The sequence below is a fragment of the Myxocyprinus asiaticus genome, chromosome 7 (genome assembly GCF_019703515.2).
Source record: "Myxocyprinus asiaticus isolate MX2 ecotype Aquarium Trade chromosome 7, UBuf_Myxa_2, whole genome shotgun sequence".
Classification (NCBI taxonomy): Eukaryota; Metazoa; Chordata; class Actinopteri; order Cypriniformes; family Catostomidae; genus Myxocyprinus; species Myxocyprinus asiaticus.
In genome coordinates this window covers 55,644,507-55,662,971 of record NC_059350.1, presented here as the reverse complement: position 1 = coordinate 55,662,971, position 18,465 = coordinate 55,644,507, and the positions used below count along the sequence as shown (strand labels likewise).

Genomic DNA, 18,465 nt, shown 5'->3' with positions numbered 1-18,465 from the left:
GAGCACCAGTGGAGAGAGTCAGCAGCTTCAAGTTCCTGGGTGTCCACATCACTGAGGAACTCACATGGTCCATCCACACTGAAGTCGTTGTGAAGAAGGCTCATCAGCGCCTCTTCTTCCTGAGACGGCTGAGGAAGTTTGGAATGAACCGCCACATCCTCACACGGTTCTGCACCTGCACTGTGGAGAGCATCCTGACTGGCTGTATCTCCGCCTGGTACGGCAATAGCACCGCCCACAACCGCAAAGCACTGCAAAGGGTGGTGTGAACTGCCAGACACATCATCGGAGGTGAGCTTCCCTCCCTCCAGGAAATATATACAAGGCGGTGTGTGAAAAAGCTCGGAGGATCATCAGAGACTCCAGCCACCCGAGCCATGGGCTGTTCTCACTGCTACCATCAGGTAGGCGGTATCGCAGCATCAGGACCCGCACCAGCCGACTCCATGATAGCTTCTTCCCCCAAGCAATCAGACTTCTGAACTCTTGATCTCCCACGATCAAAATACATCAGCACTGCACTTTATGACCCTTACTCTTATACCTCACACCGGACTGTCATAAATTATATTATTATTATATTATATTCTCTCTTAACAACTGACTATCAACCGACAGCCTGAATGTCAATACAGTACAATACTGTACATTCTATATATATATACTTCTTTATATATTTTTATTTTTCATTTTTTATTGAATAATGTGTATCTATATAGTGCGTATTGTATACTGTACAGTGTATGTTATTATTTGTATATTGTTGAGTGTATTTATGTGTATAACAGATGTTTAAATTGTGTTGTGTTAATTTGATGTTATTGTAAATTGGTATATGTCTCATCACTGTCACGACTGCTATGTTGATCGGAACTGCACCCAAGAATTTCACACACCATTGCACTTGTGTATATGGCTGTGTGACAATAAAGTGATTTGATTTGATTTTGACTTACACTCTTAAAATGGAATACATAGATAATAAATTAATTGCAGCCTTCATCAGCCAAATAACAATAGACAATGCAACTGTTTGCACTTCCGCAGTTAATTAAGAATGTAAATTCTAAGACTTTAGTCATCTAACAGTTAATACAATATCTTTTTGTTTAAACATTGGCCCCTAACACTGTTCGGGACGCAGACACACTCACTGAGTTTAAGTCTAGACTAAAGACTCATCTATTTAGACAGGCATACACCTAATTTATTCTTCACCACACAATTGGCTATATGCACGGTTACTTCCTGGTTTAGATAAGCCAGCTCGGGCATTTCCAGTCAACTGTCATTCCTGAAAAAGTTGTCAAAGATGTTCTATACTCGCTGCCTGCAGGATTTACCTCAAGTCAACATAAATCATGTACACCGCCTGATTCAGTCAATTCAAAGACTTCATCAAGCAAATGTGGGAAAGGATTTAAGCTGTACATATCTAGCTATATCCATGACTACGAAGGTAAGTTAGCAAAAGTATGCTATAATTCTTTCATTCTGTAAGCTAGCTATAGACAGCTAACTTAGCTAGTGTTGCCGAACGTAAGTTAGCTACCGTTAAGTTGAAAGACCAACGATAGCTTAACGTTAGCGTTGGTAAACAGAATATAACTGCTAAATTGGCAGCATTGAAATATATAGATCTGTCTCCCGCTACTCTCCATGACATAACCAGGCTTGGCACTAGCATAAAATGTTGTCTTGCTATGTGGTCCTTGCTTAATTCGTTGCCTCTGTTTCTCAGTTTCTGACAAGAATGAGGCAGGAGAGGTGTCTGTGAGGGCAAGCTGCTTCAGGTCGATGAGGAAAAAAGAGAAACCACACAACTTGAGCATAGGGGAATGAAAGCAGGTTCAATAATGTTAATACTTTCTGCTTTCTGGGAATTCCATGTGCCAGTATAAAATAGGCTGGAGAATAGATAGTAACTGTAATACTGTTTGGACCTACAGCCTACTGTTGCACCAACAGAACTGTGCACCAACTAGGGCCTACACTGTGTATTTCAAAAAGTATTTTACTCAACCGTACATAGTACACTATCTACGTTTATTGTTTAGTAGACATAGGGGACACAGGTAAAAATTCCCAGAGAGTAGAGGCAGGTAGGTTGCCAGCATTTGACATTGTACACAGTGAGCATGGTTAAAACACATCACTAGCTACACTGTGACTCCATGTTGTTCTGTTAATAAATATGTATTTCAGTAATCTCATCCACTCGCAATAATATTATTTACCTGAACCTCAAAACACATAGGCTACATTATCAATTGATAATTTTGTATTTTTTTTACAGGTTGTTCTCAAAGACTCTAAACCTGTTGAGCTGTTGGCCTATCATTGCTCATGTGTGGCAGGGCTTGCACTATGCAATCATGTTGCAGCTTTGCTCTACCAGACCTCACATTACAGCCAGCAGGGAGCAATGGCTGTCCCCCCTACTCACAGCTGCACAGGGTCTGAGCATCAGTGGCACAAACCTAGAACTCAGGTGATGTTTTCTACACTAGCACAATTAACATATTATGTTACATTATGTGTCTCACTTCTTCCTGGTTATGTCATGTAAATTGCATCAACTTTCAAGGCTGCATACAGCATCCTTCCTTATAAAAATATGTGATCATATAAGCTAAAAAAATGTACACAAAGTAAATAAGTTCTTGTACAACATTTCTTGACAGGGCTTTAAGCCTGGTCCAACAAATGAGATGGTGGTGTTGTCAGCTAGGCCCAAGCAGAGAAGATTGGCTGAAGGGATCAGGTAATGTGTAGGAATGGGCAGTATGTCTGCTACATGAATTAAAATATGTACTTGAAATGTAAAATTATACTGTGTATTTTTAGACTAGTCTTTATTAGACTTTAGATGAACCTCTAACTGAACTGAATGTCCATACACAGACACACACATACACACACAACATCCCTGTAGCGTAGAGCTACACAACACTGAAGTAGAATTTGACATGAAAAGCATTCATTTATGATAATAACAAATAGTACATAAACGCTTGTCTAACTGTTCAGTCGTGTATATTTTCAGGAGTAACTTGTACAAAGGGGCCTGTGACTGGACCTGTGACCTTCCAGACATGTCAGTTCTGCATGTGAATGAGATTTACCAAGGAATGCCAAGGGAAGCTGCTCCACCTATAACAACAATGGGAATAGCAGGGGATGTACCACTGGTGGATAGTGCCTTTGGAAAAGTTCAAGAAGGGAGTGTTCTCTCCTATCACCTTCCAGCATGGAGTCCACCAAAAACTTGCCCACATACCACCACACCACCACGACCATCCTTACCCCTTTATGGCTACTGTCTGGGTCCCTTAGAGTGCTGTTTTGTGTTAAGCTACCATCAGCAGCTGCACATGAATTCTCTAGCAACATCAGAGGTCATGGCGCACCAAATTGAGAAAAGCACAAGACAGCAAAGCATGCTGAAGGAATGGCATCAATTAAGAAAGCCGTGTGTGACTTCCTCTAGATTCAGGTAATTGTAAACTTTGTGACATGACTGTCAGCATTTTGTTTTTCATGTTATTTAAAAACTTATGTTGTTTGTATATATTAATGTATTTCTAGAGAGGTTTGCCATGTGAGAGGACAGTCCTCAGCAGAGAGCCTGGCACTGAGAATTTTGCGGCCAGGCTATCAGAGAGGAGAAATGAAGAGGGGCCTTCAGATGGAGCCCAAAGCAGTAGAGGAATACTGCTTTGTTAAGGAGGTAAATCACTACCCTTTTTGGTGTGATTTTGTTGTTTACGCTGAAGATGACATGTTTATTCAAAGAATATTCAGAGATGGGAGAGTCATAAAAACAATCAAACAAAAGGTTGATTACTTTTACTTTTACCTACCTATGCTTTTGGCTTGAAAATTTCCATTATTAACTTTCAATCAGTTCATATGTTTTGGTTCAGGTTTTATTGTTCACTTTTACAAATCTATACAAAACTTTAACTGATATGTATTGTTCATTGGTACAAATCTCTACAAATGTAGAGAGTCTATTGTTAATTTTTACAAATCTTTACAACTTTACAAAGTTCAAATAATTTGGTTTTCATTACATTTCTGAGCAGTTTTCATGTGCTTACTATTGTCATCTGCCACAAATAATATTCTAATAGAATAGAATTCTAGTATACAATGTATATAAATTATGTTATGTAGCTGAACATGTCATCATTAATTTATTCATTCACATATTTTCTTATAAATGTTATTTATGTGAGTGTTTGAGGTTATAACTCATTAGTACCTAAAAATAGTATTGTTTAAATGCTGTTTGTATTGAAGCACAATAAAATACACAATGCTTTGGGGAGCCATTTAAAAAAAGGCAGTTACAAACAAATGTAGGTTTATTCACTGGAAGCATGAAACTGAAAATGAGGGGAAAATACAGATACCTGTATGAAGTTGTAGAGATGTAAATCCATTCTTTATCATGTAACAATAGCAGTAGCTAACAACAGTAAAATAGTTTAAATACTAAACAGAACTGCGCACTGGTCTTGATGCTTCTATTTAGACCAAGCTTTTACAAGTGGGCCACTCTGGTAATTTAACAGAAGGCATGCAACTACATAGAGCTGGTTAATGTTACCAAACATATTTAGGGGGATGATCGTGTCAAAGAATTTGTGTTCCTTTAAACGGCGAATAAGGTGCTCAACATGCACCCTCAGATGTGCAATAGCCTGGGTCTCCTTGACCTTGTGTGCTGGCATCTGAAGTCTCCCAGAAAGAAATGCAGGCCTGTACACTTTACAGGGCACACAGTCATCCGCAAGAAAGCCTCTGTCCACCATTATTGCCATATCCTGCCTAAGTAATGTAAGTATTCCTGACTCTGCAAAGATCTGCTTGTCACTTACTGAGCCAGCAAGAGGGAAGAAACAAAGGTTATAGCACCATGGGGGGCCATGCCAATCATTCCCTTCAGGGTACAGTGGGACTTGTAGTTTGAATACACTTCACTTTGGAGCAAAGGAGAGGTAGGTGTTTGGCATCTGAGCTCTGTGCAGTCCAGGATTACGGTAGTGTCTGCGTAATCTCTGAACTCTACTGGCAAGTGCTCATTAATTTTGTGTTGGGGCATCCAAATTCGCTGTAAGCCAAGAATACAGAACAAAAAACTGCTCCATGTAAGGATGATCCTGCTGACGGTAGATTGATGGACCCCATACCGACCAGCCAGGTCCCTCTGCTTCAGTCCAAGGGCAAGGTAGTTCAGGAAGAGGAACAGATAATCTATTGGCTGTAAAGACTGTGTCAGATGAAATATTAAAAAAAAATATTCTTACATTTGCTGTAATGCAGAATAGGTTATTACTGTTAATATGACATTAATGTTTATGGTTACATGATAAAATCGTAAAAAATAATTGTAATAATATACCATGGCAGCACTTTTTGCAGTCACTGTTTGTAGTTCTTGCTCTGAAAACTCGAACCATTAATTGCAGTGATGGTTCAATGAGCTGCCAAAACCGCATCAGGTGGTCATAAGAGGAGAACCTGGAAAAATAGAAATGTCATGGTATGCATATATTTCTTGCATTTCTTTTCATTTCTTGAGTCTAGTTAAAAGTGAAAAGTATTTTAGTAAATTCGAGGTTCTTATTTTGATAGCGTGTTCACTACTTTGTTAGTCAGAGGTGAATCTCAAGTAACTTGCATTTGTCTGTCTGTATGACCGTCTGTTCGCATTCTTTGAAACTTTCCTAAAACGTTTGTGCCTTGGAGAACATTTGCTTGTAGCCTAAGTGTTAATGAGGAAATTACATTTACAAGATTTATAGTCGCATTTAGTGGCATAAGTAACGTTTGTGGACAGCTCTTTAATTTAGTTGGCTCTATGTTTTTTTATGTTAGCCAAGGACAAAGTAAAAAGCCTGAACAACAAGCCTGAATAACAGAACAAGAAATATTAGTCAATCGCACTTAAGAAGTGAACAAACGTGACATAAGAAAATAGACTATGGTATTAATGAGGAGTCACTTAGGCTATTAAAAAAGTAGGCTTAAATACCTTGTGTAGAAACGGATGTCCCTGGCAGAGCCTGAAAAACGCTATAGCCCAAAACGCTGTTTGAGTGACAACTGCTCCAGCTGCTGCCTCAGCTGTACAATCTCGACGCAAATTCTTTCGTTTTCGCTGAGAACAGTGTCAACAAATGCGGAGTCCGGAGCTGTGCTGTAATCATGGTCGTTAGCCTATATAGGGCCAACATCTGGTTTCTCCCAATGTTATTTTTCTCCATTAATCAACATCTTATGGAGTTTTGTGTTCCTTACCACAGTTGCCTTCAGCTTGCTCACTGGGATTATAAATACAATTATTATTTAATTATTTATTTTATACACAATTTACAATCATATTTAATGAAGCTACACAATGATGATTCTAAGACTTTATAGATATTACAGTTTCATTTTCTGTTAATGCATGATTTTCTGTAAAGCTACTTTGAAACATGTATCGTTAGCGTATATAGGGCCAACATCTTCCCCATTCTGCACAATTTCTGGCCTCGCTCTCCGTTCCCAAACTCCAAGCCTTATCACTCCAAGAGAGTAATTGTTCCAGGGGAACAACACAGGTACAGCACCAGGCTTCAGCCTCTGCCTACCTCCTAGTTCAGCCAGCTCTGTGACCTCTTCTGACACAAAGTGTCGACTACACACACGGGTATGGTGAGAGATGGTTAGGTTGACTCTTCTTATATTTGAGATCCATTTCTTTCATTGTTGGTCATCGGAGGGGAGAGTGTGAAAACTAATAGCCTAATTGAATTTAGCTGAGGATGAACACTGAGGGACGCAACAATGCTCAGCTGTCGTCCACTCACAACGCTGAAATTTAAACGTCTTTTTCATTTCGTTCACTTATTTTTAGAATCTATTTGAACAAGTGAATAACTGTAAGGCCTAACTATAAAAAAAAAAAAAGATTAATATCGCCTTACAGGCTATTTACATTGTATCTATCAGAAAATTGAATATGCCGCTACAGCAAGTGACGTTTCACCGGAAGTTTTTGAGCTGGCTTATATTATTCCGGAAGTTGTAATTAATGTTATATGCATATAGCGAATTAAGCTGCTTTAGTTAGGTCTGCCGGAACCTGAAACATTGATCATGATCTATAACTCTGCAAAAAATTTAATGGCATCTATGCTAATATCATTCTATTTGTTTCCATGTCTCAACCTCGTGACTCCTATCCCAAGGTCACCAAAACCGGCCGGATCCAGCTCCTTTCCTGCTTGGTATCGGACTCCACTGCTACGTGTCTCTGAGTGATGATGACAAATTACAGCCCGTGCCAGCCAGACATCACTTCAGTCTGTAATAATTTAATTTACAATTAGTGCTTTGGTAGAAAGAGATCTAATGTTTAGTAGCCCTACCTTTATATGAGGTGTGGTGGTGGTGTAGTGGGCTTAAGCACATAACTGGTAATCAGATTGCTGGTTCAATCCCCACAGCCGCCACCATTGTGTCCTTGAGCAAGGCACTTAACTCCAGGTTGCTCCAGGGGAATTATCCCTGTAATAAGGGCACTGTAAGTCGCTTTGGATAAAAGCGTCTGCCAAATGCATAAATGTAAATGTAAATATGATTTTTATCTTTAATTGTTTTGTTTTTTTTTCAAGTTTGTCCTTAATTTTTTTTAATGATTTAGTGAGAGTTTTGTGTTTGGTAGTTCGGGGAACAGACACAGTCTCTATATGATATCTAGGTGATACAGTCTCTATGTGTTGTAGTTTATGTGACCTGTGTGACATCTCAAGCTAGCAGACGTTTGGATTAGCCAGTTTGTCTGCTTCCTGACCTGCACCCCAGTTAGTCAAATACAATCACTATTAAGACTATGAGCCAAATTACTAGAGAGGAGAGTGGCACCTTCCCTGGAGGGATGGAGTCTGTCTCTCTTTAGCAGGTCAGGTCTACCCCAAAAACTCTTCCAATTGTCTATAAATCCTATGCTATTCTCTGGACACCACTCAGCCGTTCAGTGACACTAATCTACTATAAACCTCATCACCACGATGAGCAGGGAGGGGGCCAGAGCATCTTACAGTGTCTGATATAGTTTTTGCAAGTTCACACACCTCTTTAACATTATCTTTAGTGATCTCAGACTGGTGAAGTCGGACATCGTAAGTGCCGACATGAACAACAATCTTAGAAAATCTACGTTTAGCATTAGCCAGCACTTGTAAATTTGATCTGATGTCAGACGCTCGAGCCCCCAAAATGCATTTAACAATGTTGGCTGGAGTCTCTATTTTCACATTCCTTACAATAGAATCACCTATGACTAGGGTGTTTCCAACATGATTCTCAGTGGGTGCATCATTGAGTGGGGAGAATCGATTGGAAATCCTAACAGGAACGGGAGAGTGGTGTCACTTTGCTATACGAGTATGGTGCCAAGATGTAACCCAAACGCCCTGCTGCAGGGGCTCTACAGCCGGAACCAAAGTCTGTGTGTTACTCGCTGTTCTACCCGCATCCGAAACAGTATCTACCAGCTTCTCAGTCTCACTGACTTCCACTAGCATTCGGATTCATGTCTCTAACTCATTAACCTTCTCCATCAGCCTGACTAATTCCTTACATTTATCACATGTAAGTCTCACTGACCTCCACTAGCATTCGGATTCATGTCTCTAACTCATTAATCTTCTCCGTCAGCCTGACTAATTCCTTACATTTATCACATGTAAATCCCTCACTGCTCAGGGGACCTGGGTAGCTCAGTAAGTAAAGATGCTGACTACCACACCTGGAGTCACAAGTTCAAATCCAGGGAGTGCTGAGTGACTCCAGTCAGGCTTCCTAAGCAACCAGTTGGCCTGGTTACTAGGGAGGGTAGAGTCATGTTGGGTTAACCTCCTCAAGGTCGCCATAATGCCATGGCTTACCGCAATTGTTAGTTATGGTGGTGGTTCTTAACCAGCAGGGGGTTTGAGATCAATACAATAATCCATGTAAAACACAGAGGAGAGAATGGGTGAGTGCAGTCAGAACGGGTGAGCGCAGTACTCAAACATTACTGTCTCTTTAAGAATAGGGTCTGCTCAATTTTTTGTTTTGGTTGAGTGAATACTTTTACTCTGAACACACAGTGAAAAGATCTCGCTGATGAACTTCGCATATTAAAAGAATGATGTTGGGATTTTGAAAATTGAAAATTGCAATTACTCATAAAATCTAGATTTTTACCCAGAACTTATCCTTATTATTTTCGTTTTAAGTCATACATTTTGTTTTTATAGGTAAAACAAAGAAAAATCTACTCATTTTCATGAACCCCGTGGATGATGCTTATGTACAGCTTGTTGGAAATCACTAAATAGTCAATATAACAGCTCCAGTGACTTATTTAGATGCCAGACAGTTATTACATTATTATTACTTGTAGTATAGACTCAGTATAAAACAGGTTGGAATAATACGTGATTTGAATAGGGTTAGCTGAGGATATTAATAAACTGTGAATCAACAGTAAATCTATGAGAACTGCTCACACAAAACATGTGGAACAGAGAATTAAACAAAACACAGAATGACAATGAACAGAACACTGACACACACACACACACACACACACACACACACAAACAAGAATACATGTGATAATGGTCAAAAGCAAACACAGATTTAAATGTGATCATGTAGTTCACAGGAGGTAAAGACACACGAGTGGCTGCAGGTGGTAAAAACAATCATTCATTCACATTCTCACTGAAGCCAAATACTCCATCATGAAATATTGGCAAACATTCATCCACATGAGAATGGTTTAAACTCACTTCAGTTCTCTAGAGTGTCAGTTAAGTCTCAAGAGCTGTTGAGCAATCACTGCCTTCTATACAATGAGCCAAATGTAAATAAATACTGCCATCACTGAAACACACTTGTAAAAGTAATAGTCCGAATAGAGCTGCAAAACCACAAATGTTTCTTTAGTTATATTTAATCTGAAGAGACTTACAGTCGTATAATAATAGCACATATTTACTCAAAGCGGTTTCTGTAATATTTCACCAATTCTGTCATCATTTACTCACTTTCATGTTGTTCCAAACCCATATGACTTTTTTCTGTGAAACACAAAAGCTGAATATTTTGTGCTTGTTTCCATATAATGAAAGTAAAAGGAAACTGAATCTGTCAAGCACCAAAATGACACAGAACAGTAGTACTTCAAATTTGTGCACTATATTTCAAGTCTTCTAAAGTCATATGAGAGCTTTATGTGAGGAACAAACCCAAATTTAAGTCATAATTCACTGAAAATCTTCTACTCTGACGAAGCTCTGAAATAGACTACAAAACTTATATGAACTACAAACATGATAAATTGAAACAAAACACCACAAGCACCATTTTTGATTTGAGAATACACTTTAAGTCTCGCAGACTAGATGAGGGTGAGTGAATGATGTCTATTCTGCAGTACAGAGTCATATATGATGACAGTAATCTAATGTGTGACGTTGAAATGGAAATAAAAACTGCAGCACTCAAACGCCACAAACCTCCAACAATCAGAGGAAGAACGATTTCAAACAGTCTGTCTACTGACTCATAAAAACAACACAAACATGAATCATGCCGGAATAATGATGGAAAACCCCATCAGGATAGGAAGAGTCACATGACAGGAAGCACTAAAGGATTCAACGCTTCGCTCACACAACTTCCTGTTGCTGTAATTATCACGTCACGATGACCTCTGCAGTATGTGTCATTTGTGCTTCAAATACTCTTTAGGAAACTTTTAGGAAGTTTGATCCTCTCAGATTATTAATGTGACTCATGTTTCCGCCACTGACCTCTTCTCCACACCCAACATTCCCAAAGATCCCAGAACGAGAACGCGCCGATCCAAAACAAATCCACAGTCTATAGATTCCCCCTGATGAGGATGTTAGTGAAATAATTAATCAGAGCGACATGAATAACAGGATGTAAAGCGATGTGAATGTTTAATTCGCAGTGACATGAGAAATGATGTGCAGAATGTTCCTTGTTTCTCTACAAACATACTTTCGTCTAACTGCACAAGTCTTTAACACAATGACAAGTTTGACAAAGAATGATTTCACGAATAATAAAATCATTGTGTAGTATTAGTTTGTTAGAGAGACGTGTATAGCTTCCACTTCATTTTCACTTGAAACAGAAACACTTTTACATACTGCAGCTCAGTCTCCATAAACAAGATGAAATATGTGTGTATTCATCTAATTATGTTTGATTTGATTTCATGCATTAGTCCTCATGTTTCTTCACACACAACAGGAACAAGACCAAACTACATTCTTACATGTTCTGAAGAAAATGAGAGTGTTATGTACTGTGATGATGAGTGTTGTTATGAGGTTGTTTTATGGTATTCATGGTATATTAAATATACTACATTAAAATGTGTAAATTTTTAATATACCAGCAAATATATAATTATCAATAGTAGTTTTTAAAAGTCAAATGTCTTAACTGTTTATGCATTTACCTTTACTGCTTGTAATTAATTATTTTTCATATACTTTTGTGTTAAATTGTGTTGTAAATTGAGAACTTCCACTTACTGTCTAAAGAGAAAAACGTGGTGAAATTTTGCAACCCTAAATACAATTTTGCATCGATTTTCCAAACATTTCCTCAAAACAAAATATGTATAAAAATCATTTTTACAACCAGTGTCTTTACAAAAACATTTCAAAGAGTAGACATGTTTGAGTCTCTGAGAGTGAAACAGAACGCTGAACCAAACATGAACAACATGAAAACAAGTACAAAACACAATAAATCAAGTAAAACACTGGAGCAACATTCACACAAGCGTTTCATGCAAACAAACAGATTATTTCATATCAAACTACAAACACAATCTGAGGAATTATTATGATATAGATTAATTTTCTGCCAGTCGAACACATTATTGGGCATAAAACCTGATGTGTGATTGAATAAAATCAAACAACTTCATAGTCTTGTCAGATCCCTTTAAACAAGGTCAGGACCTGTGATTTTAAATACATTGTTCAGTGTGTTATTTAAGGTTTCATGTAGAGTCAGCTGATCATTATCACAAAATAAACTCCGACAGGATCATCAGTGTGGAGAACTCCTGTTTCACCCTGAATGGGATTATTTAATGCAATAAGGCACTCGAGGCTGTCCAATATTGTGAATATAGGTCACGGCTGAAGGGTGTTGTTAGGCACGACATGAAGTGGAGTAACCCATTCAGCCGTGACTATATTCACAATATTGGACAGCCTTGAGTGCTTTATTGCTGTTATAAAATGGTTACCTTGTAATAAAAATATTAATGACACAAATGTTTATTAAAATCACTTAATGTCATCCTTCCACTAGAAGAAATAGTCCCTGACAGTAAACAGTGAACAGAATGTTGCTAGGCAACAAGAATAACTGTCAGGTGCTGCGGAGTGATACAAATAGATGTTCTGTGAAGAGGTTAGAGCTGTGATTTATCATGAATAAAACACGGCTGTTGACCAATCAGCATCAAGGACCGGAACTATCTGTTTTCTAATTTGTGATAATGGCTGTCATTATTTGTATATCGCTTTTCACAACACACATCATTTCAAAGCAGCTTTACAGGAAATCATGCATTAACAGAAAATGAAACTGTAATATCTATAAAATATTAGTCATCATTTTGTAGCTTCATTAAATATGATTGTCAATTGTGTATAAAATTAAGTAATTAAATAATAATTGTATTTATAACCCCACTGTGCAAGCTGAAGGTGACTGTGGCAAGGAACACAAAACTCCATAAGATGTTGATTAATGGAGAAAAATAACCTTGAGAAAAACCAGACTCACTGTGGGGGTCAGTTCCCCTCTGACTAAACAACATGAATATTATGACAATATTAGTTATTTATGTATAGTGCAAGACATGGTTTAAAATGAGTAAACTAAGTAAGTGTTAAGGGTCAGTGTTTAAACAAAGATTTTGTATGAACTGTAAGATTAATGACTAATGAAGTTCATCCTGGATTAACTGCAGAAGTTCACACTGATGCATTGTGCTTTGTTAGTTGGCTGATGAAGACTTTTATGGGCAATTAATTGATAGTCTATGTATTCCATTATAAGAGTGTAGTCCATCATTAGACAAAGGTGATGCAGGCAGAGATCAATGAGGTGCCTCACAGTTCAACCGGCCGGTCATTTCGGTGAGGTTCGGTGAGGTCTATCCTATGTCCAAGGTTCAGGCGGCGGCATATGAAGTATCCCATGTCCCATCCCAGGTTCTGACAGACCTAACTAAAGCAGCCTAATTGTGAGTTTATGGATAAATTATGTGTATGTCTGGCTAAATAGATGAGTCTTTAGTCTAGACTTAAACTGAGTGAGTGTGTCTGCATCCCGAACAGTGTTAGGGAGACTATTCCATAGTTTAGGAGGCAAATAGGAAAAGGATCTACCTGTGGATTTTAATATTCTAGGATCTATTAACAGGCCAGAATTTTGTGATCGTAATGAACGTGATGGAATATAGCATGTCAGAAGGTCACTTAAGTACTGTGGAGCTAGACCATTCAAAGCTTTGTATGTACTTAACAGAATTTTAAAATTAATATGAAATTTAACAGGTAGCCAATATAACGATGATAAAATGGGGCTAATATGATCATATTTCTTGGTTCTCGTCAGCACTCTGTCTGCTGCAGTTTGAACCAATTGAAGTTTATTTATTGATCTTGCTGGACATCCTCCCAGTAATGCATTACAATAATCTAATCTTGAGGTCATGAACGCATGAATTAGTTTTTCAGCATCAGCAACAGAGAGCATGTGTCGTAATTTAACAATATTTCTGAGGTGGAAGAATGCTGTTCTACAAACATTGGAAATTTGATTTTCAAAGGACAGATTGGTATCAAATATAACACATAAGTTCTCCGCTGTAGAAGATGATGTATCAGTACATCCATCGAGAGTCAAATTATATTTTAGCGGCTTATTTTTAGAGGTTTTTGGTCCAATAATCCCTCTGTTTTGTCAGAATTGAGTACAAGGACATTTCTGACCATCCAATCTTTGATTTCATTGACACACTCTGCTAATTTGGAGAATTGTGAAATGTTGTTGGGTTTCAAAGAAATCTAAAGTTATTGCTGTGTTGGCGGAGACACATTTCGCGTCTGCACTCAACGGAGCTCAAAAGCTGTTTTTGGTGTTTTGCCACCTAAAACACTTTTCCACATTTCTCAAAAACTTGTCTTCTCAAAGACTAAATCAAAATGCGTGAGTGCATCTCCATCCATGTGGGCCACGCAGGAGTACAAATCGGCAATGCATGGTGTGAGTTGTATTGCCTGGAGCATAGCATCCACCACCGGAATCTCGACATTAAACGTCCCTCCTACACCAATCTCAACCATCTCATCAGTCAGATTGTATCCTCCATCACTGCTTCATTGTGCTTTGATGGTGCTATGAATGTCGATCTGATGGAGTTCCAGACCAACTTGGTGCCATATCCCAGAATTCACTTCCCCCTTGTCACTTACTCTCCCATCATCTCTGCTGAGAAGGCCTACCATGAGCAGCTGTCTGTGTCGGAGATCACCAGCACCTGGTGAAGTGTGACCCCCGACATGGAAAGTACATGGCCTGCTGTATGCTGTACCGTGGTGATGTCATACCCAAAGATGTGAATGCTGCTATTGCCAACATTAAGACCAAATGCTCTGTCGAGTTTTTAGACTGGTGCCCTAGGTTCAAGGTTGGCATCAATTACCAGCCACCTACGGTGGTGCCTGGTGGAGATCTGGCTAACGTGCAGAGAGCTGTGTTGTACTGGTGTTGTAACTGATGTGGTTTTAGAATAAATTGTCAAATGTGATAAAAAAAAAAAAAGAAATCTAAAGTTGGGTATCATTTGCATAACAGTCGAAACTAATTCCATGATTCCTGATAATATCTCCCAGGGGAAGCATATATAAGAAGAAAAGCAGAGGCCCTAAAACTGATCCCTGTGGCCCTCCATACTCAACTTTTGTTTGGTTTGACAATTCCTCGTTTACACAGACAAAGTGGTAGCAGATTGCTAAATAGGACCTAAACCATGCTAATGCAAGTCCACAAATGCCAACATAATTCTCAAATCTATTCAAGAGAATGTCGAGATCTATCGTGTCGAAGGCAGCACTAAGATGTAAAAGCACTAGAAGAGAAATGCAGCCGCAATCAGATGATAAGAGCAAGTAATTTGTAATTTTGATAAGTGCAGTCTTTACTGTGATGGGGCCTAAATCCTGGCTGAAATTGTTCATAAATACTATTTATTTGTAGAAATGAACATAGTTGGGAGGACACTACCTTTTCTAGTATTTTCAACATAACTGGGAGATTTGAAATCGGTCTATAATTAGCCAATTTTCCACAATCAAACTTTGGCTTCTTAATAAGCGGTTTGATAACTGCCATTTTAAAGTTTCTTGGGACATGTCCTAAGGATAGTGAGGAGTTAATAATATTAAGAAGAGGTTCTGAAATTACAGGGAATACCTCTTTTAAGATCTTAGTTGGTATTGGATCTAACATACATGTTATGGGTTTTGAAGTTTTGATATGTTTTGTTAGCTCTTCATTACCTATGACAGCGAAGGATTGAAGCTACTTGTGAGGAAAATTATGAGATACTGTTTTCTGAGGTACTGTGACAGACGATTGCATAATTCGAATTTTATTTCTAATTATAATTCTAATTTTATCAGTAAAGAAATTCATGAAGTCATTACTAATATGCTGTGACGTAATATCTGGTTCAGTCAATGCTTTATTCCTAACCAATTTATCCACAGTACTGAATAAACACCTAGGATTGTTGTGGTTATTTTCTATGAGTTTGCTGAAATATGCTGACCTGGCAGCTTTTAGTGCCTGTCTGTAGCTACAGACACTATCCTTCCATGCACCGTGAAATACCTCTAATTTTGTATTCTTCCACTTGCGCTCCATTTTCTGAGCTGCTCTCTTGAGAGCATGAGTGTGATCATTGTACCACAGTGCAGGGCTTTTTTCTTTAATTTTCATTAATCAAAGTGGGGCGACACTATCAAGAGTGCTAGAGAAGACTGTATTTATATTTTCTGTTATTACATCAAGTTCTACTAGACATTTTTTTTTACTGAGTATATGAGACAAATCTGGATAATTAGTGAAGCTATCTTTAGTGGTCGAAAGAATAGTGCTACCTGAACGATAGCATGGTGTAGATTGACATTAGCAGATCGCAGAAACAAGAGATGAGGTAATGATCTGAGATGTCATCGCTCTGAGGCAGAATTTCTATAGTATCAACATCAACTCCATATGACAGAATTAAATCAAGCGTATAATTATGGTGATGAGTTGGTCCTGTCACATTTTGTCTGATTCCAAGAGAGTTGAGAATATCGATAAATGCTAATCCCAATGTGTCATTTTTATTATCTATGTGAATGTTGAAATCACCAACAATTTAATCTCTATCTACAGTAACTACGAGATCTGATAGAAAATTTTAAAATTCACCAAAGAAATCAGAATATGGCCCAGGTGATCTATACATTGTAGCAAGAGAAAAAGATGACAGAAATGTTTTATTTCAATCTGACGGTGTCATATTAAGCATTATTAGTTCAAAAGACTTAAACTTATATCCTGTCCTCTGAGTAACACCAAAAACTTCACTGTAAATTGTAGGAACCCTTCAGACGAGGCTCACATTTATAACAATAAACTGGGGGAGTAGATTCATTTAAACTAATATATTAATTTAAGCCAGGTTTCAGTCAAACAGAGCGCATCCAAACTATGATCTGTAATAATTTCATTTACAATTAGTGCTTTGGTTGAAAGAGATCTAATGTTTAGTATCCCTACTTTTATATGATGTTTATCTTCATTTTTTTGTTATTTTCAAGTTTGACCTTAATCAATTTTTTTTAATGATTTAGTGAGAGTTTTGTGTTTGGTAGTTTGTGGAACAGACACAGTCTCTATATGATATCTAGTTGATACAGTCTCTATGTGTTGTAGTTTGTGACCTGTGTGATGTCTCAAGGCAGCTAGCAAACATTCGGATTAGCCAGTTTGTCTGCTTCCTGACCTGGACCCCAGTTAGTCAAATACAATCACTATTAAGACTATGAGCCAAATTACTATAGAGGAGAGTGGCACCTTCCCTGGAGGGATGGAGTCCGTCTCTCTTTAGCAGGTCAGGTCTACCCCAAAAATTCTTCCAATTGTCTATAAATCCTATTCTATTCTCCAGACACCACTCAGACATCCAGCCATTCAGTGACACAAATCTACTATAAACCTCATCACCACGATGTGCAGGGAGGGGGGCAGAGCATATTACAGTGTCTGACATCATTTTTGCAATTTCACACACCTCTTTAACATTATCTCTAGTGATCTCCAACTGGTGAAGCTGGACATCATTATTGCCAACATGAATATCAATTTTAGAAAATCTACGTTTAGCATTAACCAGCACTTATACATTTGATTTGATGTCAGATGCTCTGGTACCCGAAATGCATTTAACAATGTTGGCTGGAGTCTCTATTTCCACATTCCTTACAATAGAATCACCAATTATTAGGGCTCTTTCAAAATGATTCTCAGTGGGTGCATCACTGAGTGGGTAGAATCGATTGGAAACCCTAACAGGAACGGGAGAGTGGTGTCGCTTTGCTAAGTGAGTATGCTGCCAAGACGTCACCCAAACGCCCTGCTGCAGGGGCTCTTCAACCGGAATCGAAGTGTGTGTGTTGCTCGCTGTTCTACCCGCATCCGAAACAGTATCTACCGGCTTCTCTTTCTCACTGACTTCCACTAGCGTTCGGATGCGGGTCTCTAACTCATTTACCTTCTCCGTCAGCCTTACTAATTCCTTACATTTATCACATGTGGCATGCACTGCATGAAGGAATAACATGAGCGGATGCCATGTTATACCGCAATTGTTTGTTGTTGTTGTGGAGGTTCCTGATCAGCAGATGTTTGAGATTGATGCAATAATCAGAGGAAACGAAATGCGAGATGTAGACAAGTGGATCTACTAATGCGCCAAGCAACGCTGAGCTGCACCAGTGAGAACATGTGGGAAAGAGGAAAACAAAAGCACATGGATGACCTGAGAGTTGGGTGGAGGAAACTGTCACAATCCCACCACATCAAGAATAACACAAGACCAAAATGGCAGGATCATGACAGTGCCGAGTTGGTGATCATTAAATATTTAAAACATTTCTCATTGAAATGGCACATGAAAAGTTAAACCGGCTGTTTACAAGTGCAATAATAATCCATCAGCTTTCTATGAATGATAATCATTGTTTGATGGCACATGATGCTGTTGAGTAATGGATAAAAAGAGCATTGTGAAAAAGG

General features: G+C 38.5%; 1 protein-coding gene across 3 annotated transcripts in view; it reads left to right on the top strand.

Moving 5' to 3' along the window:
- Positions 1-1,341: 1,341 nt before the first annotated feature.
- Positions 1,342-18,465, top strand: part of LOC127443464 (uncharacterized) — a 231,435-nt gene continuing 214,311 nt past the window's right edge. Inside the window, exons 1-6 of one of the 3 annotated variants that reach the window (XR_007897666.1) lie at positions 1,342-1,459; positions 2,297-2,491; positions 2,685-2,764; positions 3,047-3,496; positions 3,589-3,730; positions 7,245-14,047. Coding sequence is in view for 2 of the 3 variants with exons in the window: in XM_051702105.1 (XP_051558065.1) it covers positions 1,448-1,459; positions 2,297-2,491; positions 2,685-2,764; positions 3,047-3,496; positions 3,589-3,730; positions 7,245-7,313 (948 nt within the window). In the remaining variant the exon portion in view is untranslated. Of the gene's footprint in view, positions 1,460-1,741; positions 1,849-2,296; positions 2,492-2,684; positions 2,765-3,046; positions 3,497-3,588; positions 3,731-7,244; positions 14,310-18,465 lie in introns of those variants that run through there. The other 2 variants (XM_051702105.1, XM_051702106.1) reach the window with 2 other exon arrangements.